The sequence below is a fragment of the Salvelinus namaycush genome, chromosome 9 (assembly GCF_016432855.1).
Source record: "Salvelinus namaycush isolate Seneca chromosome 9, SaNama_1.0, whole genome shotgun sequence".
Taxonomy (NCBI): Eukaryota; Metazoa; Chordata; class Actinopteri; order Salmoniformes; family Salmonidae; genus Salvelinus; species Salvelinus namaycush.
Genome location: NC_052315.1, coordinates 10,016,108 through 10,038,838, shown reverse-complemented (window position 1 = coordinate 10,038,838; position 22,731 = coordinate 10,016,108). Strand labels below are relative to the sequence as shown.

The 22,731-nt window shown below is 42.6% G+C and overlaps 1 protein-coding gene across 1 annotated transcript in view; it reads left to right on the top strand.

Moving 5' to 3' along the window:
* LOC120053854 (choline transporter-like protein 5-B) overlaps window positions 1-10,280 on the top strand; it is a 34,012-nt gene extending 23,732 nt beyond the window's left edge. The window contains exons 11-21 of the mRNA XM_039001122.1: window positions 2,808-2,907; window positions 3,045-3,137; window positions 3,426-3,513; window positions 5,383-5,645; window positions 7,081-7,175; window positions 7,283-7,386; window positions 7,561-7,634; window positions 7,768-7,838; window positions 8,103-8,191; window positions 9,479-9,563; window positions 10,168-10,280. Coding sequence (XP_038857050.1) covers window positions 2,808-2,907; window positions 3,045-3,137; window positions 3,426-3,513; window positions 5,383-5,645; window positions 7,081-7,175; window positions 7,283-7,386; window positions 7,561-7,634; window positions 7,768-7,838; window positions 8,103-8,191; window positions 9,479-9,563; window positions 10,168-10,280 — 1,175 coding nt within the window. The remainder of the gene's footprint in view (window positions 1-2,807; window positions 2,908-3,044; window positions 3,138-3,425; window positions 3,514-5,382; window positions 5,646-7,080; window positions 7,176-7,282; window positions 7,387-7,560; window positions 7,635-7,767; window positions 7,839-8,102; window positions 8,192-9,478; window positions 9,564-10,167) is intronic.
* The last annotated feature ends 12,451 nt before the right edge of the window (window positions 10,281-22,731 follow it).

Here is a 22,731-nt window from a genome sequence, read left to right as displayed (position 1 = left end):
TACCAAACCACATTTACCTTTGTTTTGGTGGTGTTCCGAACAAGGTTAAGGGTAGAGAAACCTTGTAGGACATTAAGAAAGCTTTGTTGTAGAGCATTTAACACATAATCCGGGGAGGGGCCAGCTGATTATAAGACTGTATCATCTGCATATAAATGGATGAGAGAGCTTCCTACTGCCTGAGCTATCATGTTGAAGTAAATTGAGAAGAGCGTGGGGCCTAGCATCGAGCCTTGGCGTACTCCCTTGGTGACAGGCAGTGGCTGAGACAGCAGATTTTCTGACTTTATACACTGCACTCTTTGAGAGAGGTAGTTAGCAAACTAGGCCAAAGACCCCTCAGAGACACCAGTACTCCTTAGCTGGCCCACAAGAATGGAATGGTCTACCGTATCAAAAGATTTGGCCAAGTCAATAAAAATAGCAGCACAATATTGCTTAGAATCAAGGGCAATGGTGACATAATCGAGGACCTTTAAGGTTGCAGTGACACATCCATAACCTGAGCGGAAACCAGATTGCATACCCGAGAACATACTATAGACATCAGGAAAGCCAGTCAGTTGACTATTGACAAGTTTTTCGAACACTTTTGATAAACAGGGCAACATAGATATAGGCCTATAACAGTTAGGATCAGCCTGATCTCCCCCTTTAAATAAAGAACGAACTGTGGCTGCCTTCCAAGCAATGGGAACCTCCCCAGAAAGGAGAGACAGGTTAAAAAGGTTTAAGATAGGCTTGGCGATGACCCAGATGGTTTTTTGGGGTCAAGTTTAAGGAGCTCCTTTAGCACCTTGGAGTCAGTGACTGCCTGAAGGGAGAAACTGTGTATCAAAGCAGGGGGAAAAGAAGGAGAAGCATGGGGGATAGTCGCATTAGAAGGGGTGGGAGATGAGGAAATGTAGGACGGGCAAGGAGGCATGGCTGAGTCAAATAGGAATCCTGACTTAATGAAGTGGTGATTAAAGAGCTCAGCCATGTGCTTCTTGTCAGTAACAACCACATCATCAATATTAAGGTACATGGGCAGCTGTGAGGAGGAGGATTTATTCTCCAGGTCTTTAACCATTTTTCGTATCTTCTTGGGGTTAGACCCACAGAGAGAGAACTGCTCCTTAAAGTAACTAACTTTGGCCTTCCGGATAGCCTGAGTGCACTTATTTCTCATTTGCCTGAACGATAGCCAGTCAACCTGAGTATGCGTGTGCGGAGCCTTTCGCCAAATACAATTCTTGAGATGGAGTAATTTTGGGGCGGCAGGTAGCCTATTGGTTAGAGCGTTGGGCCAGTAACCGAAAGGTTGCTAGATCGAATCCCCAAGCGGACAGGGTGAAAATCTGTCATTCTGGCCCTGAACAAGGCAGTTAGCCCACTGTTCCTAGGCCGTCATTGAAAATAAGAATTTGTTCTTAACTGACTTGCCTAGTTAAATAAAGTTTAAATAAAAATAATAAGAAAAAAAAGATCACGGTTAAACCTGTTTAAAAAAAAAAATTAAAAAAAATATGGAGGCGTGTTTGTTAACAATACCACTGAAAATATCAAAAAAGAAGGTCCAAGCGTCTTCGACAAGCTGATTCTATACCATTTTACGGAAGCCAGTTCATGAGGAAAGGCTTTCTCATTGAAGTTTTTTAGCAAGCATCTATTACAAATCAGGACAGGTCGTTTCACTGAGCAGCCATTATGACCACGGGCTGTAAAACAGTGATCACTAAGGTCATTACAGAAAACACCAGACTGACACCTATCAGGATTATTTGTGAGGATAGCATCGAGGAGAGTAGCCTTTTCTGGGTGTTTGGAGTCATACCTTGTGGGATTGGTAATAATCTGAGAAAGATTTAGGGAGTCCCATTTCTTTAGGACTTGGTCAGGTGGTTTAAACATGTCCCATTTGAGGTCACCTAGCAGGACAAATTCAGACTTAGTGTAAGGGGCCAGGAGAGAGCTTAGGGCAGGTAGGGTACAGGTTGGTGCTGATGGAGAACGATAGCACCCAGCAACAGTCAACAAAGAGATATTAAACATTTTAATGCTTAAAACCAGCAAATAAAATAGTTTGGAAACAGACTTGGTGGAGACAACCGAGCACTGAAGGTGATCCTTGGTAAAAATTGCCACTCCCCCACCTTTGGAAGAACTGTTTTGCCGAAAAAGGTGATAACCAGAAAGGTTAACATCAGTATTCAAAACACTCTTCCTTAACCACGTCTCAGTAATGACCAACACATCTGGATTGGAGCTGTGAACCCACACCTTATTTTACAAGAGCAGAAATCAGTGAAGCAGATATTAGAGCACAAGTCAGAATTGGGGCTAGCAACAGTAGATGGGGTGTACATGCACATTTCCAGATACCATCAACAGTAACAATCACGGCACGGCATACATAGCACACTAGCCGAGCACAAGGCTGCCACAACTCAGTTTACTGTGTCACAAGGTGCAGGGTCTCTCTAAGTTGCTAGGGAAGCAGTTGGGTGTGTCTGCTAGTTTTGTTCTTATTTCTCAATCAGCAAATGAATTAGAGCGGGGAAACCGTAGGCCTTCCTGTTAACTGTATTTTATTGATTTATTTTTATTTCACTTTTATTTTATCAGAGAGTCATACTGAGACCAAGGTCTCTTTTACAGACAAGCCCTGAATTTACATAAAATACTAAATTAAAACTGATATTGTTTAAATTAATTTGGCAAATCCCAGGAGATGCTGTGGCCTGAGAGGATCGATTTTTTTTTGTCCACCTCTGCTGTAAAGGAATATAGATTTTTCTACTCAATGGTAATATTTTGTATTGCAGTGATCTCCCTATCAGTCATTGAGGCGGTCATCATAGTCATCCTGATATTCCTGAGGAGGAGAGTACGCATCGCCATCGCTCTGCTGGAGGAGGGGAGCAGGTGAGTTCTTCTCTCAGGAGATTAAGTCGGACGTCTTGTTGTGTCACTTCCAATGAAACCAGCATCTGTGAGTTCAAACTTTTAACTATTATTTTTTCACACTTTCTCCCCCTTCTCTCTCTCTCTCTTTTCTCCAGGGCCATTGGTTACATCATGTCCACTCTCTTCTACCCGATCATCACATTTGTGCTGCTGGCCATCTGCATAGCGTACTGGGCAGTCATTGCTGTGTATCCTCTCTATGTATGTCTTCTCAGCCTCGTCCTCACTGTGTGTGTGTGTACACTTTTACACAGTTATCTTTACATGCAGCTTTGCCCATTGTAGCTACACATGTGAAGCATCCTGATCTGTCACCAATGGCATCATAGAGATAAAGACTGGATGAATTGAACCTATTGAAACTGCTGAACCCGTAGTGGAAATCCCAATGTAGATGGCTCATAGGCAGGCACACATTTTGTTACTTATCACTGTTTCTATTCTTCCGTGTTGCCCTTGACTGGTTTTGCCCTCAGCTTCTTAGCGTCATCTGGTGATGCTGTCTACAAGGTCATGTCGACGCAGGACAAATGCATGTATGCCAACCTCACCTGTGATCCAGAGGTTCGCGATTCTTTTTACTGTCTTCCTCTTTGTCACATTGACGTTATTGCTGTATTGCACACTCCTAGAATACTGTATGTTATTGGCCTTGAAACCCTGAATTGGAGTAGCTTACAGCTTATTGAAATTCAGCTCAGTGTGCTTGGCAGCAGTACAAATCATCCAAGTCAGAAGTTTACATACACTTAGGTTGGAGTCAATAAAACCTGTTTTTCAACCACTCCACAAATTTCTTGTTAACACACTATAGTTTTGGCAAGTCAGTTAGGACATCTACTTTCCGCATGACACAAGTAATTTTTCCAACAATTGTTTAAAGACAGATTATTTCACTTATAATTCACTGTATCACAATTCCAGTGGCTCAGAAGAATACATACACTAAGTTGACTGTGCCTTTAAACAGCTTGGAAAATTCCAGAAAATGATGTCATGGCTTTAGCTTCTGATAGGCTAATTGACATAATTTGAGTAAATTGGAGGTGTACCTGTGGATGTATTTCAAGGCCTACCTTCAAACTCAGTGCCTCTTTGCTTGACATCATGGGAAACTCAAAAGAAATCAGCTAAGACCTCAGAAAAGAAATTGTAGACCTCCACAAGTCTGATTCATCCTTGGGAGCAATTTCCAAACGCTTGAAGGTACCCCGTTCATCTGTACAAACAATAGTATGCAAGTATTAACACCATGGGACCACGCAGCCGTCATACCACTCAGGAAGGAGATGCGTTCTGTCTCCTCGAGATGAACGTACTTTGGTGCGAAATGTGCAAATCAATCCCAGAACAACAGCAAAGAACCTTGTGAAGATGCTGGCGGAAACGGGTACAAAAGTTTCTATATCCACAGGTAAACAAGTCCTATATTGACATAACCTGAAAGTCCACTCAGCAAGGAAGAAAGGAAAAATGTCCTCTGGTCTGATGAAACAAAAATATAACTGTTTGAACATAATGAACATCGTTATGATTGGAGGAAAAAGGGGGAGGCTTGCAAGCCGAAGAACATCATCTCAACCGTGAAGCACAGGGGTGGCAGCATCATGTTGTGGGGGTGCTTTGCTGCAGGAGGGACTGGTGCACTTCACAAAATAGATGGCATCATGAGGGAGAAAAATGATGTGGATATATTGAAGCAACATCTCAAGGCATCAATCAGGAAGTTAAAGCTTGGTCACAAATGGGTCTTCCAAATGGACAATGACCCCAAGCATACTTCCAAAGTTGTGGCAAAGTGGCTTAAGGACAACAAAGTCAAGGTATTGGAGTGGCCATCACAAAGCCCTGACCTCAAACCTATAGAAAATTTGTGGGCAGAACTGAAAAAGCGTGTGTGAGCAAGGAGGCCTACAAACATTTTTTTGACCCAAGTTAAACAATTTCAAGGTAATGCTACCAAATACTAATTGAGTGTATGTAAACTTCTGACCCACTGGGAATGTGAAGAAAGAAATAAAAGCTGAAGTAAATCATTCTCTCTACTATTATTCTGACATTTCACATTCTTAAAATAATGTGGTGATCTTAACTGATTTAAGACGGAGAGTTTTTACTTGGATTAAATGTCAGGAATTGTGAAAAACTGAGTTTAAATGTATTTGGCTTAGGTGTATGTAAACTTCCGACTTCAACTGTATCTAGCCAGTGACAACATCTGTTAACTCTGGCTACATTTGGTCTTTCATTACAATTTAAAACTGAAATGGTACCCTATTCCCAATATAGAGAGTAGTTTGCCGTTGTAAACTCTGGCCAAAGGTAGTGAACTGTATAGGGAATAGGGTGCCATTGTAAACTCTGGCCAGAAGTAAATAGAGAATAGGGTGCGATTTCCTTCTAACCCAATAACTTACCCCTATCTCTCCCCAGACGTTCAGTCAGACCAACGTGACCACGGTGTGCCCGGGCTCCCAGTGCACCTTTGCCTTCTACGGCGGCGAGAGCCTCTACCACCACTACATCTTTGTGCTGCAGCTGTGCAACGTGCTGATGTTCCTGTGGCTGGTCAACTTTACTATCGCCCTGGGACAGTGCACCCTGGCCGGGGCCTTCGCTTCCTACTACTGGGCCCTGAAGAAGCCCCAAGACATACCATCATGCCCCTTGTTTTCCTCCTTTAGCAGGGCTGTACGGTAGGCTGACTCAGTCGTATAGGTTTTTAACGCATAAGGAAGGTGAAGATGGTGTTGAGTTGGACACTGAACAAAAATATGAACTAACATGGAAAGTGTTGGTCTGATGTTTCATGAGGTGAAATAAAAGATCCCAGAAATGTTCCATATGCATTTTCTGCACAAATGTGTTTACATTCCTGTTAGTGAGCATTTCTCATTTTCTAAGTTAGTCCATCCAGCTGACCGGTGTGGCATATCAATAAACTGATTAAACAGCATGATCATTACACATGTGCTGGGTATAATAAAAGGCCACTAAAATGTGCAGTTATTTCACCACAGATGTCTCAAGTTTTGAGGGACTGTGCAATTGGCATGCTGGCTGCAGGAATGTCCACCAGAGCTGTTGCCAGATAATTTAATGTTCAATTCTCTACCATAAGCCGCCTCCAACGTTGTTTTAGAGAATTTGGCAGTACGTCCAACTGGCCTCACAACCGCAGACCACGTGTATGGCGTTGTGTGGGTGAGCGGTTTGCTGATGTCAACGTTGTGCCCCATGGTGACGGTGGTGTTATGGTATGGGCAGGCATAAGCTACAGACAATGAACACAATTGCATTTTATCGATGGCAATTTGAATGCACAGAGATACCGTGACGAGCTCCTGAGGCCCATTGACGTGCCATTCATCCGCCACCATCACCTCATGTTTCAGCATGATAATGCACAGCCCCATGTTGCAAGGATCTGTTCACAATTGCTGGAAGATGAAAATGTCCCAGTTCTTCCATGGTCTGCATACTCACCAGACATGTCACCCATTGATCATGTTTGGGATGCTCTGGATCGACGTGTACAACAGCGTGTTCCAGTTCCCGCCAATATCCAGCGACTTCGCACAGCCATTGAAGAAGAGTGGGACAACATTCCACAGGCCATTCCAACAGCCTGATCATCTCTATGCGAAGGAAATGTCACGCTGCATGAGGAAAATACTGGTCACACCAGATACTGACTGGTTTTCTGATCCACGCCCCTACCTTTTTTTTAAGGTATCTGTGACCAACATATGCATATCTGTATTCCCAGTCATGTGAAATCCATAGATTAAGGCCTAATTTATTTATTTAAATTGACTGATTTGCTCAGTAAAGTTGTTGAAATTGTTGCATTTTGCTTTTATATTTTTGTTCAGTATAGTTTATATTGGCTCATCTTGCTTGGAGAGATATTCACTACGGGAGTTATCCTAGTACTGCACTAATAAACTATTTCAGATTCTCCATTAAGCCTTTAAATCCAAGACGAGACATAATCTGTGTTGAGGGAACTGGTCCTACGTGTGTTGAGGGTTTTACACCTATTATGGGAAGGGGGAAGTGTGTGTGTGTGTGTGGTGGATATAAAGCTCTATTTTGTATTAGTAATACAGTGTATTGTGTACCTCCCAGGTACCACACAGGCTCTCTGGCATTTGGCTCTCTGATCCTGGCCTTGGTGCAGATGTTTCGCATCGTTCTAGAGTATCTGGATCACAAACTCAAAGGTGGGTTTTCTGCTCGTACTTAACCCACTGCCTTTCGTATGTTTACATACAGTACTGTATATTTCTATGGAATATTTTCATGAAGATGATCATCATGTATTTTTCAGGTGCTCACAATGCTTTTGCCCGCTTCCTGATTTGCTGTCTCAAATGCTGCTTCTGGTGCCTGGAACATTTCATCAAGTTCATGAACAGGAACGCCTACATCATGGTGAGTCTGGGTAGTTTCAGTCAAAATATTTTTCAAACCATCCATCCAGTACCTTTGAGGCATTTCAGTAGTTAGTACACCCATTACTATTGTGATCATGCTATTTGATAACCATCTCACAGAAAGTGTTGGAATCGTGAATAACATGGTCTTACTTTGAATTTCTCACCCTAGATGGCGATATATGGAAAGAGCTTCTGCACTTCGGCCAAAGATGCTTTCTTCCTCCTGATGAGGAACGTAGTAAGGTAAGACAACGTCTTTTGTATCGGTTCGTTTGATTGTCTGTCCCTCAGACAGTTTTTTTGTGTCTGTCTTTCATGGTGGTGACTGTCTCTCTCTGGGCCTCTGGGCTTCTCCAATGAGTTGTCTCCTCTGTAGGGTGGCAGTGCTGGATAAGGTGACAGACTTTCTCCTCTTCTTGGGAAAAGTGCTTATTTCAGGGAGTGTTGGTGAGTTCCCTTTCCCACACACTGGTGATAACCTTGTGGTATGTTTAACTATGAGGGCTGATGTTAAAATTACCCAATGCATGAACTTGACTAAACAAACAACACACGCTGGAAAAGAGTACTACAATGTTCTCGGCAGAGGCGTTCTCTATAAGACAATGTCCATAGATAATATGTTACACTAATTGTACATTTGTCAGTGTTTGCTCAGGTTGTTATTTTGTTATTAAGGATTCCGATCCCCCCCCCCCCCCCCCCCCCCAGGTGTTCTAGCATTCTTCTTCTTCACCCGTAAGATTCCAGTTATTCAAGAGGAGGTGCCATCACTAAATTACTACTGGGTCCCCCTACTGGTAAGAAATAGACTTACATCATATGAGTCAGCATTGCTTGTTGATAATTGCGCCTGCATACGTAGGTTCTGTTTGCTTGTAGCCGAACTTGGCTAGGCGAAGCGACTTCTATGCTCTCATACTCTCTAAAGACATTCGCTTGAATAACTAGAAAATAACAGCAATGTTAATGTTGTTCGCACAATTTTACATTTAGCTAAGATGTTTGGTGCCGAAAAAATGTGCATGAAAACTAGTCATCACTCGTTGAATGACAAACACTTCACGTTCCCACTCCGACTAGGTGTATTACTATTGTCTAATCAACCAAACACTTCACGTTCCCACTCCGACTAGGTGTATTACTATTGTCTAATCAACCAAACACTTCACGTTCCCACTCCGACTAGGTGTATTACTATTGTCTAATCAACCAAACACTTCACGTTCCCACTCCGACTAGGTGTATTACTATTGTCTAATCAACCAAACACTTCACGTTCCCACTCCGACTAGGTGTATTACTATTGTCTAATCAACCAAACACTTCACGTTCCCACTCCGACTAGGTGTATTACTATTGTCTAATCAACCAAACACTTCACGTTCCCACTCCGACTAGGTGTATTACTATTGTCTAGTCAACCAAACACTTCACGTTCCCACTCCGACTAGGTGTATTACTATTGTCTAGTCAACCAAACACTTCACGTTCCCACTCCGACTAGGTGTATTACTATTGTCTAATCAACCAAACACTTCACGTTCCCACTCCGACTAGGTGTATTACTATTGTCTAATCAACCAAACACTTCACGTTCCCACTCCGACTAGGTGTATTACTATTGTCTAATCAACCAAACACTTCACGTTCCCACTCCGACTAGGTGTATTACTATTGTCTAATCAACCAAACACTTCACGTTCCCACTCCGACTAGGTGTATTACTATTGTCTAATCAACCAAACACTTCACGTTCCCACTCCGACTAGGTGTATTACTATTGTCTAGTCAACCAAACACTTCACGTTCCCACTCCGACTAGGTGTATTACTATTGTCTAATCAACCAAACACTTCACGTTCCCACTCCGACTAGGTGTATTACTATTGTCTAGTCAACCAAACTTCGACTTGCCTCAAGAAATGTTTTTGTCTGCACAAACAGCTGGAACAAAAACTCAGAAAACCAAAAATAACACAAACGTCACACAATTTCGTGATAATATATGCGCAAACTGTTTTGACTGGGAAGCATGCGGTAAGCTTTATTGTGCTTACTGACTTGGACTTTTCTGCCATTGTCAGACGGTGATATTTGGATCCTACCTGATCGCCCATGGCTTCTTCAACGTCTATGCTATGTGTGTGGACACCTTATTCCTTTGTTTCTGTAAGTACACCATTCATCTCTTTTAAATACAGGCCAGTCCGGGGTGTGAGGGTGTTTATATGATACACAGGGAGTACACTCCAGGGTTTGTGTTGGAACTGACTGCAGCTTGGGGAGCTAATTGAATGCTTCTCCATTTCTACTTCATGTTGCTCTCAATTCTATCATTAGCGGTGTACAGTTTTTTTCATAAGACAGAAAAAGGTTATTCTTGCACTGCGTGATATATATTTTTTTTTTACACTACTATCATTGTTTTACTAATTCAATATTTTATATTGCATGTTCTTGCAGTGAAGACTATTGTATAGGGCCTGTGCTATATGCATTATATTTATCGAACTTTTCCTCTGCTGCATACTAATCACTGAACCAGTTGGCTATAATGCACTGGCCATTTTGGCTGACTGAAACCTATATCAACTTTTTTTCCTAATTAATTTCCCTGCTTGGCTTTCTAAATTGTTTGGCTCAAACTCCTTTCTCTTTCTCTCTTTCTCTCTCTGCCTTCCTACCTATACGTTGTCTGCTCCTCTCCTCCTCGTCTCTCCTCCTTTTCTCCTCCTCTGTGACAATGCTTCATCTTCCGTCGGTCCTGGATCAGGTGAAGACCTGGAGAGGAACGACGGCTCGCCCCTCAAGCCCTTCTACATGTCCCCTCAACTGCACAGGATCCTCCGCAGAGAGCAGGGCTCCAAGCTCTACACTTCCTCCTGATAGGCCACAATACTGAACCTCTTTCTCCTGATAGGCCACAACACTGAACCTCTTTCTTCTGATAGGCCACAACACTGAACCTCTTTCTCCTGATAGCCAGAACACTTGATACACTGAAGGACTAACCCATTCAGCGTCTGTGTGTGGCGGTGATTGTGGTCTGGAGGGTACTAGAGCAGGGCCTTATGGCTGGGCTGGACTCATGAATGGAGGTGATCTAACTGGACAGAACTGACCAGGAAGGCCTTGGCAGGACATGGCAAGACCCAAGAGGGTGGGGTATGTGGGTGGGGTTTTGAAAGAGGCGGAGCTCTGTTCAACTTCCTCCCTCTCACCGCCTGCACCGCCGCTGATACTTCTAATATTAGCCTTTTTTTCTCTGCCGTGCTTCTGTCCCTTTCTTTGTTGTGTCGACACTCTGCTGGCCTCTGCCTTACTTAGAGAGCGCTGCAGCAGCACAGTGGACGTGGGTGAAATTGCCATTAGCCCAATACACTGCAAGAGGCACATACACTGCAGAAGGAGATCTCTGTATTTCGGATGCAATTGGTGTACTTTTGCAGATGGTTGTGGGGTGATGCAGGGCAAGGGCGCCCCCGTGTGACACTACTGTGTTTGTGCAATGGTTCCATGTACTGTAATGTAAGGTCCATGTGTAGGGTGAAGTTGCCCTTCGACACTGATCTTGGGTCAGTTTAGCATTTTCCTCAACAATGGTTAAGGTTAGGATTGGGGAAGCTGATCTTAGATCTGTACCTAGGGGAACTTCATCCCAGAGCTATTTTTAGGCGCTCTCATGTGTTGGAAAATAACCCAGAGGTGGCTTTTCTGTCTAGCATGATTATTTGAATGGCTGTTTAGTCTTTGGTTGAAGAGGCACTTTTGGTCCACCATATTTATTGGCACTGTTACAGACACAGTTCAAAACTTCATGTGCAATGCTACGGATAGATAAACTGAACATACGCCTAAATTGTGGGGCGGCAGGTAGCCTAGTGGTTAGAGCATTGGACTAGTAACTGAAAGGTTGCAAGATCGAATCCCCAAGCTGACAAGGTAAAAATCTGTTGTTTTGCCCCTTAACAAGGCAGTTAACCCACTGTTCCTAGGCCGTTATTGAAAATAAGAATTTGTTCTTAACTGACTTGCCTAGTTAAATAAAGGTAAAATAAATGAATACAAATTACATGGTTACAGACACTTGTAGGTTGTTTTGGTTTTACACTGTAAGGTGTAACACTAGATATTGGTTTTACACTGTAAGTGACAGTTATAATGTAGGCTCAGGGAGGTCAAGACTTCTGAACACATTTGATGCTCATGGTGAATGATTTGAATGGACACCCTTCAGGGATTCCGACTGCAGTTGCTAGTAAATGTGCCTAGTTCTAAATGGAGAAATGTTCCTCTTTATTGTTTTGTGGTTTTACGATCTACCGCCGAGAACCTTTTGAAATACCGTTTATAAAAGGATGTTAAAGCCATTTTTGGTATTTTTATATGGAATAGTGCAGAACTGCAGTAGTGCGGTTTTTAATACTAGGTACTGTAACACACATCTCTTCTGAGGATATTTAATGTTTTTGTACAGGATAACTCTTTTTGTATCAATGACACCATGAAAATGTGAAATCTTTTTTTAAATAAATGTGAATGATTTCATTATAGCAAATTTTCTAGGCGATTCATATCTAATTTCTATATTTTATTTGTATATTGTATTTAAGGGTTAATGACATTTAAATTGATCGTTGGTTTGGGATATTCAAGTTTTTGGGGTAGGCCTGTTATCAAACAGTGGGTTTGAGGAAATGAGAGGTGTCTTGGTTGGGATCAAGAGGGCTTTTATGAAACAGTGATTTAAAGGGTAAGTATCTAAACTTGAGTTTGGTATTTCAAATGGATTTGAAGGAATTTACAATAACAGTGAGTTTGAGATATATGACTGCGTTTCAGAATGTTTAGCAGTAGGTTATGGGTATACAAAGTCTTGTATTTAGTTTGGCCAGTTTTTAGAATGTTTTATATTGTTCTAATTCTATACATGTCATTATTTGAATATTCCCCTTGTAATGTTAATGAGGTGCTGCCACTGATGCCATAGAATGTTGTGTCGTCATTTAAATGTGACGTAGTGCAGAAACCGCAATGGCCCAACTTTCTAAATACATGGGGGTATTTAACAGAGTTTCAGAGGTTCTGTGGTATGTGACTGGCTATGTGTTCCTGTCCCCAGTGGTGGATCTGGAGGTGAACAACGGCTCTGCAGCCAGACCCTTCTACATGAGCAGAACCCTGAGACACATCCTCAACAAGAACACCAACAAGAGGAGGAAAGACAAGAGATAGACGAGAGAAGAAGAGAGGAACGGATACAGGGTGACTGAAGGAGTATGGATAGACAGAGGCAGGAAAGGTGATAGGGAAGACAACCGTGCAGGATCAAGTAGAGATGGAGGTAAATACTAATTCAGGTCCATATTGGACCCAGACTATCGCCCCGTAGCATTCACTTCTGTCATCATAGAGTGCTTTGGGAGACTAGTCAATGATCATATCACTGCCACCTTACCTGCCACCCTAGACCCACTTCAGTTTGCATACCGCCCCAACAGGTCCACAGACGATGCAATCGCCATCACACTGCACACTGCCCTATCCTATCTGCACGAGAGGAATACCTATGTAAGAATGCTGTTCATTGAGTACAGCTCAGCATTCAGCACCATAGTACCCTCCAAGCTCATCATTAAGCTTAAGGCCCTGGGTCTCAACCCTGCCCTGTGCAATTGGGTCTTGGACTTTCTGACGGGCCGCCCCTGGTGGTGAAGGTACGAAACAACATCTCCACTTCGCTGATCCTCAACACTGGCGCAATCGAAGTGTGGTGTCAGGAAAACAGCCTCTAACTCAACAAAACAAAGGAGATGATCGTGGACTTCAGGAAACAGTAGAGGGAGCACCCCCTATCCACATTGACGAGACAGTAGTGGAGAAGGTGGAAAGTTTTTTAAGTTCCTTGGCGTACACATCACGGACAAACTGAAATAATCCACCCACACAGACAGTGTGGTGAAGAAGGTGCAACAGCTTCTCTTCAATCTCAGGAGGCTGAAGAAATTTGGCTTGTCACCTAAAACCCTCACAAACTTTTACAGGTGCACAATTGAGAGCATGCTGTCGGGCTGTATCACCGCCTGGTACAGCAACTGCACAGCCATCAACCGCAAGGCTCTCCAGAGGGTGGTGCGGTCTGCACAACGCATCACTGGGGGCAAACTACCTGTCCTCCAAGACACCTACAGCACCCCTTGTTACAGAAAGGCCAAAAAGATCATCAAGGACAACAACCACCCCAGCCACTGCCTGTTCACCCCGCTACCATCCAGAAGGTGAGGTCAGTACAGGTGCATCAAAGCTGGGACTGAGAGACTGAAAAACAGCTTCTTTCTCAAGGCCATTAGACTGTTAAACAGCCATTACTAACACAGAGAGGCTGCTGCCTACATACAGACTCAATCATTGGCCACTTTAATAAATTGATCACTAGTCACTATAATGCCACTTTGTATAATGTTTACATATCTTACATTACTCATCTCATATGTATATACTGTATTTTATACCATCTATCCGCGTGGCCATCGCTCATCCATATATTTATATGTACATATTCTTATTCCATCCCTTTACATGGTGTGTATTAGGTAGTTGTTGTTGAATTGTTAGATCACTTGTTAGATATTACTGCACTGTCGGAACTAGTAGCACAAGCATTTTGCTACACTCGCATTAACATCTGCTAACCATGTGTATGTAACCAATACAATTTGATTTGATTGCTCCTGATGCCATTATTATTATGTACTTTGGACATAAAGTTGAAGTCGGAAGTTTACATACACTTAGGTTGGAGTCATTAAAACTCCTTTTTCAACCACTCCACAAATTTCTTGTTAACAAACTATAGTTTTGGCAAGTTGGTTAGGACATCTACTTTGTGCATGACACAAGTAATTTTTCCCGCAATTGTTAACAGGCAGGTTATTTCGCTTATAATTCACTGTATCACAATCCCAGTGCGTCAGAAGTTTACATACAATAAGTTGACTGTGCCTTTAAACAGCTTGGAAAATTCCAGGAAATTAAGTAATGGCTTTAGAATCTTCTGATAGGCTTATTGACATCATTTGAGTCAATTGGAGGTGTACCTGTGGATGTATTTCAAGGCCTACCTTCAAACTCGGTGCCTCTTTGCTTGACATAATGGGAAAATCAAAAGAAATCAGCCAAGACCTCAGAAAAAAGAATGTAGACCTCCACAAGTCTGGTTCATCCTTGGGAGCAATTTCCAAACACCTGAAGGTACCACGTTCATCTGTACAAATAATAGTACGCAAGTATAAACACCATGGGACCACGCAGCCGTCACACCACTCAGGAAAGAGACGCGTTCTGTCTCCTAGAGATGAACGTACTTTGGTGCAAAAAGTGCAAATCAATCTCAGAACAACAGCAAAGTACCTTGTGAAGATGTTGGAGGAAACAGAGGGACTGGTGCACTTCACAAAATAGATGGCATCATGAGGGAGAAAAATTATGTGGATATATTGAAGCAACATCTCAAGACATCAGTCAGGAAGTTAAAGCTTGGTTGCAAATGGGTCTTCCAAATGGACAATGACCCCAAGCATACTTCCAACGTTGTGGCAAAATGGCTTAAGGACAACAAAGTCATGGTATTGGAGTGGCCATCACAAAGCCCTGACCTCAATCCTATAGAAAATTTGTGGGCAGAACTGAAAAAGCGTGTGCGAGCAAGGAGCCCTACAAACCTGACTCAGTTACACCAGCTCTGTCAGGAGGAATGGGCCAAAATTCACCCAACTTATTGTAGGAAGCTTGTGGAAGGCTACCCGAAACGTGTGACCCAAGTTAAGCAATTTAAAGGCAATGCTTTCAACTACTAATTGAGAGTATGTAAACTTCTGACCCACTGGGAATTTGAGATAAAAGCTTAAATAAATCATTCTCCCTGCTATTATTCTGACATTTCACATTCTTAAAATATAGTGGTGATCCTAAATGACCTAAAACAGGGAATTTTTACTCGGATTAAATGTCAGGAATTGTGAAAAACTGAGTTTAAATGTATTTGGCTTAGGTGTATGTAAACTTCCGACTTCAACTGTAATATTGGAATTTATTATCTTGCCATACAGTACTTTATGTACTAACAAAACATCACCTTAAAGAGATTCTCCAGTAATTTTGTATACTTTTTAGACAGTTGTTCTGAAAGTAGCGCTCCCGAGCCAAAAGTGGTCCACAAAAATTGGCATATAAATGGCATCTCAGCAAAAAAAGAAACGTCCCTTTTTCAGGACCCTGTCTTTCAAAGATAATTTGTAAAAATCCAAATAACTTCATAGATCTTCATTGTAAGGGGTTTAAACACTGTTTCCCATGCTTGTTCAATGAACCATAAACAATTAATGAACATGCACCTGAGGAATGGTCGTTAAGACACTAACAGCTTACAATAAAGGTCACAGTTATGAAAACTTTGGACACTAAAGAGGCCTTTCTACTGACTCTGGGAAACACCAAAAGAAAGATGCCCAGGGTCCCTGCTCATCTGCATGAACGTGCCTTAGGAATGCTGCAAGGAGGCATGAGGACTGCAGATGTGGCCAGGGCAATAAATTGCAATGTCCTTACTGTGAGACGCCTAAGACAGCGCTACAGGGAGACAGGACGTACAGCTGATCGTCCTCGCAGTGGCAGACCATGTGTAACAACACCTGCACAGGATCGGTACATCTGAACATCACACCTGCAGGACAGGTACAGGATGGAAAGAACAACTGCCCGAGTTATACCAGGAATGCACAATCCCTCCATCAGGGCTCAGACTGTCCCCAATAGGCTTAGAGAGGCTGGACTGAGGGCTTGTAGGCCTGTTGTAAGGCAGGTCCTCACCAGACATCACCGGCAACAACATTGTCTATGGGCACAAACCCACCGTCGCTGGACCAGACAGGACTGGCAAAAAGTGCTCTTCACTGACGAGTCGCGGTTGTCTCACAAAGGGTGATGGTCGGATTTGTGTTTATCGTCGAAGGAATGAGCGTTACACCGAGGACACATTATTCCATTTCTGTTAGTCACATGTCTGTGGAACTTGTTCAGTTTGTCTCAGTTGTTGAATCTCATGTTCATTCAAATATTTACACATGTTAAGTTTGCTGAAAATAAACGCAGTTGACAGTGAGAGGACCTTTCTTTTTTTCTGAGTTTATTATAAAAAAATTGCGTAGTACGTCACGTGCAGATTTGTGCACCACGTCATTGCTCTCTGCTGTGGATGCATCATCTGCCTCTTGCTAGCTGTCACTAATATGGCGAGGGGCTGAAGCTCATTGGTTGAACTCCACTTACTAGGTGGCCCACGTGGGGGAAAACTAGAGATTTTGTGTGTAACTGAGCTAAAACAGTAATTATATATTATGCTTGTATTCAAGTTGACACATTCAGCCCAAAGCGGGAGGTTTAAAAAATGCTTAGTAGTTGTCAAAGTTCCAGAGCATGTCTTTTAATGCACAATGATAACAGTATGGTTAGCATAGCTGTGACCAAATCATGCATTTAATGGCAACTGCAAGACATTGTTGATTTTACCAATGTACTGTACAGCACTTACTTGAGTGAAAAATCAAGTATATCATTTTATAACAATATGTTGCTCCACATATTACCCAGCAGGCACTTGTAACTCTGTATGCAGTGTCTCAAACCAGACACAGGGTGGTACTACAAATATTCAGAAACCTCCCAAAAGGTTACTGGTTAATACTGTACATGAAATGCCCATAGTTCCCATGTATAATTATGCTCTTCAAGCTCCTTGGAGCACTAACATTTATTTTCTCATATTGAGAAAGCTATTTGCCATGCATTGTCCATTGGGCTAATTTCTTTGTCTCAATCCTCTAACTTTTCCAATTGTGAGTATGTAATAGCCCTACAATTTAAAGGTGTTTCAGTAAGTGCCAAGCCTTTGAGGACCCTTGCCTTGTTCATAGCATTCTAACCACAATTGACCATAAATCACACTGATGAAGTCACAAATGAGTCATGTTTGGCCCCTGTCCCTCTGGTGTGCCATTCAAGGTTTTTTGCTTGCAAGTCTTTGTCCCTTGCTTTCTTTGTGCAGCAGCACTGTGTGGACAGATAATGTGCCCTCACTGTCTCTGTCACGCCGTTGCATCACTGTCAATATTACACCACATCCTCCTTCACCATACTGTAGCACAACATGCCCATATATGCACAAGCCTTACCATGTTTGTTATTGACATCCGACCTGTGTAACGGCACAACAAAGTCATGATCATGTAACATTAAAATACAGATGAAATGTATTTCATATTCGCGCTGGTTATAGAATGTCATGGAAAGTCCCCATCGAACCACCAAGACTCTTCCTAGAGCTGGCCCCCCGGCCAAATTGAGCAATCGGGGGAGAAGGGCCTAGGTCAGGGAGGTGCTCAAGAACCCGATGGTCACTTTGACAGATCTCTAAAGTTCCTCTGTGGAGATGGGTGAACCTTCCAGAAGGAGAACCATCTCTGCAGCACTCCACCAATACGGCCTTTATGGTAGAGTGACCAGACGGAAGCCACTCCTCAGTAAAAGGCACATGACAGCCCGTTTGGAGTTTACAAGATTCTCTGGTCTGATGAAACCAAGATTCAACTCTTTGGCCTGAATGCCAAGCGTCAAGTATGGACTAAACCTGGCACCATCCCTACGGTGAAGCATGGTGGTGGGATGTTTTTCAGTGGCATGTCCTTGAGTGGACTTGAATCTTATCGAACATCTCGGTAGAGACTTGAAAATAGTTGTGCAGCAACGCTCCCCATCCAACCTGACTGAGCTTGAGAGGATCTGCAGAGAAGATTGGGAGAAACTCCCCAAATATAGGTGTGCCAAGCTTGTAGCGTCATACCCAAGAAGACTCGATGCTGTAATCGCAAAAAAAAGTTGTTTCATTAAAGTATTGAGTAAAGGGGCTGAATACTTATGTAAATGTGATATTTAAAAAATAAAATAAAACATTTAAACGTTCTTTTAAACAATCTGTTTTTGCTTTGTCATTATGGGGTATTGTGTGTGGATTGATGAGGAACAAAACAATTTAATACATTTTAGAATAAGGTTGTAATGTAACAAAATGTAGAAAAAGTCAATCAATCACATGTATTTATAAAGCCCTTCTTACATCAGCTGATGTCACAAAGTGCTGTACAGAAACCCAGCCTAAAACCCCAAACAGCAAGCAATGCAGGTGTAGAAGCACAGTGACTAGGAAAAACTCCCTAGAAAGGCCAAAACCTAGGAAGAAACCTAGAGAGGAACCAGGCTATGAGAGGTGGCCAGTCCTCTTCTGGCTGTCCCGGGTGGAGATTATAACAGAACATGGCCAAGATGTTCAAATGTTCATAGATTACCAGCAGGGTTAAATAATAATAATTACAGTGGTTGTCGAGGGTGCAACAGGTCAGCACCTCAGGAGTAAATGTCAGTTGGCTTTTCATAGCCGATCATTCAGAGTATCTCTACCACTCCTGCTGTCTCTAAAGAGTTGAAAACAGCAGGTCTGGGACAGGTAGCACATCCGGTGAACAGGTTAGGGTTCCATAGCCGCAGGCAGAACAGTTGAAACTGAAGCAGCAGCACGACCAGGTGGACTGAGGACAGCAAGGAGTCATCATGCCAGATAGTCCTGAGGCATGGTCGTAGGGCTCAGGTCCTCCGAGAGAGAGAAAGAAAGAAAGAGAGAGCATACTTAAATTCACACAGGACACTGGATAAGACAGGAGAAATACTCCAGATATAACAGACTGACCCTAGCCCCCCAACACATAAACTATTGCAGCATACATACCGGAGGCTGAGACAGGAGGGGTCGGGAGACACTGTGGCCCTGTCCGACGATACCCCCGGACAGGGCCAAACAGGCAGGATATAACCCCACCCACTTTGCCAAAGCACAGCCCCCACACCGCTAGAGGGATTTCTCTAACCACCAACTTACCATCCTGAGACAAGGCCGAGTATAGCCCACAAAGATCTCCCCCACTGTACACCCCAAGGAGGGGCGCCAACCCAGACAGGAAGATCACGTCAGTGACTCAACCCACTCAAGTGACGCACCCCTCCTAGGGATGGCATGGAAAAGCACCAATAAACCAGTAACTCAGCCCCTGTAATAGGGTTAGAGGCAGAGAATCTCAGTGGAGAGAGGGGAACCGGCCAGGCAGAGACAGCAAGGGCGGTTCGTTGCTCCAGTGCCTTTCCGTTCACCTTCACACTCCTGGGCCAGACTACACTCAATCATATGACCCACTGAAGAGATGAGTCTTCAGTAAAGACTTAAAGGTTGAGACTGAGTATGCGTCTCACATGGATAGGCAGACCATTCCATAAAAATGAAGCTCTGTAGGAGAAAGCCCTGCCTCCAGCTGTTTGCTTAGAAAATCTAGGGACAATAAGGAGGCCTGCGTCTTGTGACCATAGCGTATGTGTAGGTATGTACGGCAGGACCAAATTGGAAAAATAGGTAGGAGCAAGCCCATGTAATGCTTTGTAGGTTAGCAGTAAAACCTTGAAATCAGCCCCTTGCCTTAACAGGAAGCCAGTGTAGAGAGGCTAGCTGTCACGCCCTGGTCTTAGTTATCTTTGTTTTCTTTATTATTTTAGTTAGGTCAGGGTGTGACATGGGGGATGTATGTGTTTTGTATTGTCTAGGGGTTTTGTATGTTTATGGGGCAGTGTCTAGTCTAGGTGTATGTATGTCTATGGTTGCCTAGATTGGTTCTCAATTAGAGACAGCTGTCTATCGTTGTCTCTGATTGGGAACCATATTTAGGCAGCCATATTCATTAGGTAGTTCGTGGGTGATTGTCTATGTCTATGTTGCATGTTTGCACATTGTTTATATAGCTTCACGTTCGTCGGTTTGTTGTTTTGTTTAGTTTGTCAAGTGTTCTTCGTTTCGTGTCATTAAACGTAGAATGTGTTCACTTCACGCTGCGCCTTGGTCCTCCTCTCTTCCACCATACGACGATCGTGACACTAGCACTGGATTAATAGGGGTCTGAATAGTTTCCGAAGGACCTGTATGCTTACAGTACCAGTCAAAAGTTTGGACACACCTACTCATTTGAGGGCTTTTCTTTATTTTTACTATTTTCTACATTGTGTAATAATATTGAAGACATCTAAACTATAAAATAACACATGTGGAATCATGTAGTAACCAAAAAAGGGTTAAACAAATCAAAATATATTTTATATTTGAGATTCTTCAAAGTAGCCACCCTTTGCCTTGATGACAGCTTTGCACACTTGGCATTCTCTCAACCAGCTTCACCTGGAATGCTTTTCCAACAGTCTTGAAGGAGTTCCCACATATGCTGAGCACTTGTTGACTGCTTTTCCTTCACTCTGCGGTCCAACTCATCCCAAACCATCTCAATTGGGTTGAGGTCGGGTGATTGTAGAAGCCAGGTCATCTGATGCAGCACTCCATCACTCTTTCCTGGTCAAATAGCCCTTACACAGCCTGGAGATGTGTTGGGTCATTGTCCTGTTGAAAAACAAATGATACGCCATCACAGCCGATTTGCGCTTAGTGGGAGTATCACTGCAGAATGTTGTGGCAGCCATGCTGGTTAAGTGTGCCTTGAATTCTAAATAAATCAACGACAATGTCACCAGCAAAGAACCATCACACCTCCTCCTCCTCCATGCTTCACGGTGGGAACCACACATGCAGAGATCATCCGTTCACCTACTCAGCGTCTCACAAAGACATGGCGGTTGGAACCAACAATATCAAATTTGGACTCATCAGACTGAAGGACAGATTTCCACCGGTCTAATGTCCATTGCTCGTGTTTCTTGGCCCAATCAAGTCTCTTCTTCTTATTGGTGTCATTTAGAAGTGGTTTCTTTGCAGCAATTCGACCATGACGGTCTGATTCACACAGTCTCCACTGAATAGTTGATGTTGAGATGTGTTTGTCACTTGAACTCTGTGAATCATTTATTTGGGCTGCAATTTCTGAGGCTGGTAACGCTAATGAACTTATCCTCTGCAGCAGAGGTAACTCTGGGTCTTCCTTTCCTGTGGGTGGTCCTTATGAGAGCCAGTTTAATCATAGCGCTTGATGGTTTTTGCGACTGCACTTGAAGAAACTTTCAAAGTTCTTGAAATGTTCCGTATTGACTGACCTTCATGTCTTAAAGTAATGATGGACTGTTGTTTCTCTTTGCTTATTTGAGTTGTTCTTGCCATAATACGGACTTAGTTTATTTGGTAGAAGACCATCTTCTGTATACCACCCCAGCTTGTCATAACACAACTCACATGCATTAAGAAGGAAAGACATTCCACAAATTAACTTTTAACAAGGCACACCTGTTAATTGAAATGCATTCCAGGTAACTACCTCATGAAGCTTGTTGAGAGATTTCCAAGAGTGTACAAAGCTGTCATCAAAGCAAAGGGTGGCTACTTTGAAGAATCTCAAATCTCAAATATATTTTTATTTGTTTAACCCTTTTTTGGTTACTACATGATTCCACATGTGTTATTTCATAGTTTTGATGTCTTCACTTTTATTCTGCAATGTAGAAAATAGTTTAAAAAAATTAAGAAAAACTCTTCAATGAGTAGGTGTGTCCAAACTTTTGACTGGTACTGTATATCGTTAGGCTGTATGTATTTTTAGATATAGGCCTATTGTAAATGTGTATTATTTAGCGTCATCTTTATTGGGTGAAGTGGTGCTCATGTAAATTACTTTTATTTTTTGTCTTTAGACCAATGCCTATGTCTCACTTAAAACACTCTTGGGTTTTTAATCAGATTACATTTTTGAATGGAATGCTTTCTTGTCACACTGTCACACTATGTTGCCATGAATTAACATCCCACTTCAATGCAATGATGCCAATAAGCTATTTATGGCCATCTTAACTGTATGACCCATTGTACCAGATTAGATGATCAAATGATATTCAGTATGTAGAGTCATTCATCTTTCTGAGACATAACGGCTTGTTTTCATGTAATAGGATACATTTTCAAACATTAGATAAGACTGCGGTAAAAAAAGAGGTATCCCTCCCTCTATGGGGACTGAGTTATTTTTGGTTTACCACAGTCAACAAGTTAGAGCCAAGTAAAAGCTGATGGTGAGTTAGTGTGTGTCTTAGTTTCACCTCTACTCCTCAAGGACAACGCATGGACTGATCACTAACAGCACAGTGAGGAGACGCTAAAAGACTATTGGACAGAGAATAAAAGACTCATTTCATTTCAAAGATCAATGACTGATGCGTACACTGTGTATACTGTAGCACCACTCCAATGGGAGAT